General features: G+C 38.9%; 1 protein-coding gene across 2 annotated transcripts in view; it reads right to left on the bottom strand.

The window, feature by feature from the left end:
* Positions 1–5,554, bottom strand: part of LOC114049942 (peptidoglycan recognition protein 3-like) — a 23,455-nt gene extending 17,901 nt beyond the window's left edge. The window contains exons 1-3 of one of the 2 annotated variants that reach the window (XM_027871423.1): positions 5,296–5,554; positions 5,061–5,117; positions 1,612–1,711 (exon numbers count right to left, since the gene is read on the bottom strand). In XM_027871423.1, coding sequence (XP_027727224.1) covers positions 1,612–1,660 — 49 coding nt within the window. In that variant the 5' untranslated portion in view covers positions 1,661–1,711; positions 5,061–5,117; positions 5,296–5,554. The remainder of the gene's footprint in view (positions 1–1,611; positions 1,712–5,060; positions 5,118–5,295) is intronic. The other variant, XM_027871424.1, reaches the window with a different exon arrangement.
* Positions 5,555–7,552: the final 1,998 nt, after the last annotated feature.

Below are 7,552 nucleotides of genomic sequence, written 5' to 3'. Positions count from 1 at the left end.
GTTAAATTGTGAACCCATTTTGACTTTATTTTGGTATATGGTGTAAGATTTTGGTCTATACCTTGTTTCTGCCATACTCTTTTCCAGTTTTCTCAGCAGTTTTTGTCAAATAGTGAGCTCTTATCCCAAAAACTGGGGTCTTTGGGTTTATCAAATACTAGGTTACAATGATCATTGACTACTGTGTCTTGTGTACCTAACCTATTCCACTGATCCCCTACTCTATTTCTTAGCCAGATAGTTTTAATAATTCCTGCTTCATAATATAGTTTGAGATTTGGTATTGCTAATCTACCTTTCTTTGTATTTTTTTCATTAATTCCCTTGTTATTCTTTTTTTTTTTCCTTTTTGGTGAGACAATTGGGGTTAAGTGACTTGCCCAGGGTCACACAGCTAGTATGTGTCAAGTGTCTGAAGCTGGATTTGAACTCCGGTCCTCCTGACTCCAAGGCCAGAGCTCTATCACTACACCACCTAGCTGCCCCAATTCCTTTATTATTCTTGACCTTTTATTCTTCCAGATGAATTAAATGTGTGTAGTCAAGCAAAATAAATTCTCTTGTTGGCAATGTCTGAAAAAAAAATCTTAATTTGCATTTTGATATCATTACTTCTCATATCAGTAGCAGGTAGCAACAAACCACGTCATTTCACACAGGAGAATCACAGAGTTGGAATGGATCAACGATTGGCTAATCCAGCTCATACCTGAACCATAACAATGGGTAACTAGATGGCACAGTGGATAGGGTGCTGGGCCTGGAGTCAGGAAGACTTGAGTTCAAATAAGGCCTCTGATACTTCCTAGTTGTGTGACCCTGGGCAAGTCACTTCACTTCAGTTAGCCTTGGTTTCCTTAACAATAAAATGGGGATAATATGGCACCTCTATCCTATGGTTGTTGCAAAGATCAAAGGAGATCGTTCTTAGCACAGTAGCTGACACATAGTAGTTTCTACATAAATGTTAGCGATCATGAACAAGAATCCTCTTCTCCAACATGCCCAGCAGGAAGTGATCAAGCTCTTCTCAAAGAAGTATATTCTACTGTTGAATGGTTCTAATTGTTAGGAAGTGATTCCTTACATTGAGCTGAAATTTGCCTCTCTATAACTTCCACTCATTGCTTTAGATAAGCATTTTGCAAACCTTAAAGCTCCATAAATAATAATTAATAATAACAACATCTATTGACATAATTACAGTAAACACTGCTTGGGAAATAAGGGAAATGTAAGACAAAGACCCTGTCCTCAAAGAGCTTATATTTTAGCCTGGGGAAAAATATTAACATGTATGAAATAATTAAGACTATAACAGGTGTAAGGTTTAAATTGTGTGGTACAGGTACAATAGAGTTTTATCTATGCCCTTTGTCTTCACCATGTTAACTTTGTGTTTCATGTTGACTCCAGCAATAAGGCTAAAAAGAGCCAAAGGAATAGGGTAGAAATAGTAGGAAAGACTGGATGTTTGGAACTTACAGGGACGGTGGTTCAAGGTTAACAGGGAGGATTCACTCTCCATGCCTGGCCTGCCTTTGTCAGCATGGATAGATTTATTGCCCACCTGTTTACTCAAAGACATTATAATCCAAGAAGAAAACTCACCACAGTGTCCAAGGCCCAGAATGGAGAAAAAAAGAAACCACACAAACATCTTCAAGGAACCCAGGAAGGGCCCTAAGGAGACAGACCACAGACAGCTGCCCTGGGAGAGACATAATACATTCAGCATTAAGGCACGGATCCACCTCGTGTGCATCCTTGAGGGGTTTCAGAAAACTCCCAGTCTGAGGGGAGGAGACACATCTCCAATCTAACATGGAGCACAGTGCTTAGCAAAGTGTAGGTATTTAATCAATGCTTGTTCAGTTGAATTGAATTGAACCCTGGAAGCTTCCCAGTAATAGAATCTTAAAGTTGAAAGGGATATTGAGGTGTCTATAGACCCTTTACCATCCTGGGCACTGGCACTGGGCATGCTTCAGATGGCGTTTGGTTCAACCTCCCACCCAATCTGGGAATCCCTTCTATGCCATAAAGTTGAACTCAACAAGCATTTGGCAAGGACTTTCTTGTACAAGACGCTGTTATCCTTTTCTTTGCTTTTCTCTTCTCTTTATGTCAGATGGGTCTCCCTAGCCTGGTTCACCACTCCTTAGGCATCCTAGGGCTCCCCCCCCCATAATGGTCTCATCATATTGGTGTCAGACAGTGCAGGCACTTGATTGGCTTAGTTGACTCTAACTCAGAACTGAGTTCAAGTGATCTGCCAGCTTCAGCACCCCAGTAGCAGGGATTACAGGTGTGTACCACTGTGCCCAGTGGGCTTCTCTCTCTGTCTCTCCCTCTCATCTTCTCTCTCTTTTCTTTCTCTCTCTCTCTCTCTCTTTCTGTCTCTCTCCTCATTTCCATTATTTCTGTCCTTTTTTCTGTCTTTCTTATTACTTTTGGCACTATGTTACTACAGTGGTCATGAGACCTCTACTCAAACACTCTATTACTAGGGAGTTCACCACTTCACAAGGCGGTGCAGTTAACTGTTAGATAAACCATATTGCTGGGCAGCTGGGTGGTGCAGTGGATAGAGTGCCAGACCTAAAGTCAAGGAAGACTCATCTTCATGAGTTCAAATCTAGCCTCAGACTCTTGCTAGCTGTGTGACCTTGGACAAGTCACTTTCTCAGTTTCTTCATCTGTTTACCTCAATTTCTTCATCTGTAAAATGAGTTGGAGAAGGAAATGGCAAACTACTCCAGTATCTTTGCCAAGAAAACCCCAAATGGGGACTCAAAGAGTCAAATACGACTGAAATGACTGCAAAACAAGACCATATTATTAGAAGTTCTTCCATACACTGAGCTGAAATCTGCCTCTGTGGTTTCTGTTTGCTCGCCACAGAATCACAGAATCTCAGCACTGGAAGACATTAATACAATTTATGCCTGATCAAGAGTCTCTTCTACAGCACTACAACACTCCCAAGAAGTGGTCATTGACCTTGGAGGACATTACTGAAGGACTTACTGCTCAATTTACTCCAGTGGTTCCTATTTCTCCCAAATCCAATTGATGATAATGATAATTATAAGAGCTAGAATTTATACAGCTATTTAAAGTTTACAAAGTGTTTTACAAGTATCTCCTTTTATCTCAACAACCCTGTTGAGGAAAGTGATATTATTGTCTCCATTTTACTGGTGAGGAAACTGAGATAGACAGACATGAAATGACTTGCCCAAGGTTACATAGTAATTATCTGGGGCTGGATTTGAACTAAGATCTTCCAGACTCCAGGTCCAGTGCTCTTACCCACTGTGCCTCCTAGCTGACTAGGTGACATGAAGGTGACCCTAGATTCTCAAAGACAGTTACAGTAAACCTCAAACTCTGGAAAGTCCTACCAATCTAGAAAGATTTTAAATGCATCCTAGCTTAATTATACAGAGGCAGATGTGACTTTTAGGATGATGACTTTTTTTGGACACAATAACTCTGGAAAACTTCTGACTAAGTTATGTAGGGACTGATATGCACAGACAAAGAGGCTGCATTATTCAAATCCTTGAAGTATTGATATGAGAACCAACCAAGTTGGAGGCAGCCGGTAATTCAGTGTATAGAGCTGTAGGCCTAGACTTAGGAAGCTGTCATTCTTCGCATTCAGTCTTTTTCAGTCGTATCTGACTCTTCGTGACACCATTTGGGGTTTTCTTGGCAAAGATATTGAAGTGGTTTGCCATTTCCTTCTCCAGTTCATTTTACAGATAAGGAAACTGAGGAAAACAGGGTTAAATAACTGGTCCAGGGTCACACAGCTGGTATGAATATGAGTCTTCCTGACTCCAGGCACAGCATTCTATCCACTAAACCACCTAGCTGCCCCTAGTTGAAAAGACCTACATTCAAATCCAGCTTCAGACATTTACTAGTTGTGTGACCTTGGGCAAGTTACTTAACTGCCATCTGCCTCAGTTTCCTCAACTATAAAATGGAGTTATTGCACCTACCTCCCAGAGTTATTGTGAGGATGAAATGAGTAATGTTTGGGTTTTTTTAATGTAAAAAATGTATTTTAAAAAATCACTTAGCACAAAGGCACTATACAAATGCTTATTCACTTCTTTCTCCCTTCCAGTTTAGTGGGCAACACTTAGTGGGGACACAGTAGTTGTCTCCAAATACTCGAAGAGCTTTTCTGTGGAATAGGGTTCAAATTTTTTTTTTGTAATTCTCAAAGGAAAAGCTGAGGAATTAATAAGTTATAGCAAAGTGTATTTCATTCAGCAAAATAAAGAATTTTCTATCAATTAGAGCTGTCCAAAATAGAATGTGATACTTTGTGAAGTAGTGAGTTCTCCATCACTAGAAGTCACAGAATAGTAGAGCTAAAAGGGATTTCAGAGAACTAATCTAAACCCCCTCATTTTACTAATTAGGAAACTCAAGTCCATAGAAGCTAAATTACTTTTCCAAGGTCATTCAGACAATTGGTAGCAGAGCCAGGACTAGAACCTGGGCTTCCCTGAAGATAATATTTTAGATGTGGTGTCAATAGGGCAAAACTCTCACTTTCCTTCATCTGGACACACTACTTTATGCTGTCTAAAATTCTATGCCATCTGTTCAAACAAAAGCCCAATGACCACCTAAAAGCCATTGTAGTAAAGGGATTTCTATTTTAGGTAGAAAGTTAGACTAGATATGTCCTCAGGTCCCTTGAGATTTTAGATTCTATTCTGTTTCTGGAATGAATTTGTAATTTATTTTTGATATCTTTTTAAATAAACATACCATCTCATCAATCCCCAACCTATGGATTTAGCCCAATCACTTAAGCAAGCATATTTGGGGATCATCTTTAGAAAAAAGGGGAAGAAGATACAGGATCCATGAACTAAAACCAATTTAAGGAAGGAATGCCTTAGGAGCTTTTTGGTTTATGATAAGCATCTCTGCTTTGGAAAGGAATCTCTGGAGATTAATTTACTTGGTGCAGTCAAGAAAGAACATAAAAGAAAGAAGCAATAAGTGAAAAGGGAATGTAATGAATGTACCTTGGGTTAGGAAGAAAGAGGCAAAATGGATACTTGTATCCTCCGATTCTGCCAGGCCTGCCAGGAAATGACCAGGAAATGGAAAAAAAGAAGACAAATTATCTCAGAGTTGTTCAAAAGCAGAGAGAAGCATTTCATAGAAGTAAATGTTATGATATTTTGCTGAATGTTAGATTTCAGCTACAGAGATAGAACGAGGCTCACTGAAATAGAACACATTCAAACATCACAATACCTGAGTGTTGCTGATAGTAGTTGGCTAAGTCCAAAAAAAGAGGTTATTCTGGTTTCATCCAAGAGGATTCTCTTTCCCGAGGCTCCTGGAGTAGATGGACAGTGTTCTGTCTGACAGAGTTCTCCTATAGAGCAGGTCTGAATGAAATGGCTACTTGTTATGTCAAAATTTTCCTCCTGACAGACATCTCTCTTCCATCTCTCTCTGTCTGTCTCTCTCTCTGTCTCTCTCTGTATCTATCTCTGTCTCTGTCTCTCTCTCTCTCTCTCTCTCTCTGTCTCTCTCTCTCTCCCTGTCTCTGCCTTTTCCCTCTTTCTCTCTCCTCTTTGTCTCTCCCTTTTGGGGGCTCTTACCTTCCTCTCTCTTTCGAATCTTTTGTAATCACAAAGAGAAAGAATATATCTTAATAAAAAAGAAAGGGAAAGAGAACAGAGTTCTGTATATTTCAAGACTGCTTCTCTTGAAGCAGTGAGCTGATTATGAAACCTGACACAATTCAGAAAGAACCTGCATAAGCGACCAGACACACCCAGTGAATAAGCTCAGGTGTTCGACTGGGAAAAAACCTGTTGCCTAACCCTACCCTACTCATTCCCCAAGCTTTTTCTTCTCCCTTCAGTCCAAAAAAAAATAAAAAAAACAAAACTTCAGGCAACAAAGCTAAAGAGGAGAAGTTATGTCTAACCTTTGGGAATCATTCATCCCAAAGTGAAATTCTCTGCTGAAAACTGGGACCAGAGGAGCAAGTGAGGAGGGTTGTAAAGTCAGGTCACTCATTCTCCCACACCCCAACAACCAATGTCACTGTCAGGACTAGGACGATGAGGGCAGGAAATCCTATATTTCAGGTGGGAACTTCACATTACTTCATAATAATTTATTCTAATATCAGAATTGCCACTTCCTGCTCACCCCCTCAGACCTCATTGGCAAACCTACACCCTAAGCCAATCACCCCAGGGAACAATAGATACATTTTTTGCCCACAACCAACACTAGTCAATCAATTAATAACTAAACATTTATTATGCACCTGCTTATATACAAGGCATATGCTAGAAGCTGGGGCTACAAAGATGAAAATTATAAACAGTCTCTGCCTCCAAAGAGATTACATCTTACTGAGGGATAGTATATATAAACAGATAAATACGAAAACATTTGAGGGAGGATCACTAACAATTAAGGAGAATAAATGAAATAAAGGGTGTGAAATTGTGAAAAGTGCTTTGAAAAGTATAAGTCATTCAAATGTTATGTTATCATAATTATAATAATGTAATACCTGGAAACACTTTCCAATTCACTGAATTGATCTTCCAGGTAAGGTCACCCCAGGTTCAAAGGACTCTGGACTACCTCCATTTAAAATTTTAGTTTATGAGCCCCATCCATTCCAAGTCTTCACCTTTCCTGGTTAATCAGAGTAAAAAGAAGAATGGTAAAGAATCCACAATCACATGAAAGAATGGTCTAAATAAAAAATAAGTTAAATGTACAATAAAACAACTCTGAGGTTTCACCTCACACCCTGCAAATTAACAAATATGACTTTGATTTTCTTTTTAAAATTCTTGTTGTCTTCTGAAGTTATCAATTTTTATTTGGTCAATCTTGACTTTTAGGAAACTTGTAAGTAGGGTAAGGTTTTGCTGAATTATTGGTCCTTTTAAAAATTCTCCTCTGTATGAACAGACAGTTTGCAGGGGAAAAAATTTAAAGCTATTTATAGTCATATGAAAAAATGCTCTAAATCACTATTGATAAAAGAAATGCAGATCAAAATGAGGTACCACATCACACCTATCAGACTGGCTAACATGACAAAACAGGAAAGTGATAAATGTTGGAGAAGATGTGGGAAAATTAGAACACTAATGCATTATTGGTGGAGTTGTGAATTGATCTAACCACTCTGGAAAACAATTTGGAACTATGCCCAAAGGGCTATAAAATTGTACATACCCTTTGACCCAGCAATACCACTTCTAGGTCTGTATCCTGAAGAGATCATAAAAATAGGAAAAGGAGCCACATGTACAAAAATATTTATAGCAACTCTTTTTGTGATGGCAAAGTATTAGAAATTGGAGGGATGCTCATCAATTGGGGAATGGCTGAAAAAGTTGTGGTGTATTAATGTAATGGAATACTATTGTGTTATAAGAAATGATGAGCAGCAGATGAAGAAATTAAAGCCAAAATATAGTCATATGAAAAAATGCTCTAAATCACTATTGATTAGAGAAACGCAAAT

Source organism: Vombatus ursinus, unplaced genomic scaffold (genome assembly GCF_900497805.2).
Source record: "Vombatus ursinus unplaced genomic scaffold, bare-nosed wombat genome assembly UNPS02014798.1, whole genome shotgun sequence".
Lineage (NCBI taxonomy): Eukaryota > Metazoa > Chordata > Mammalia > Diprotodontia > Vombatidae > Vombatus > Vombatus ursinus.
Note: the sequence above shows the minus strand (reverse complement) of the source record. Positions and strands in the feature narration are given on the sequence as shown.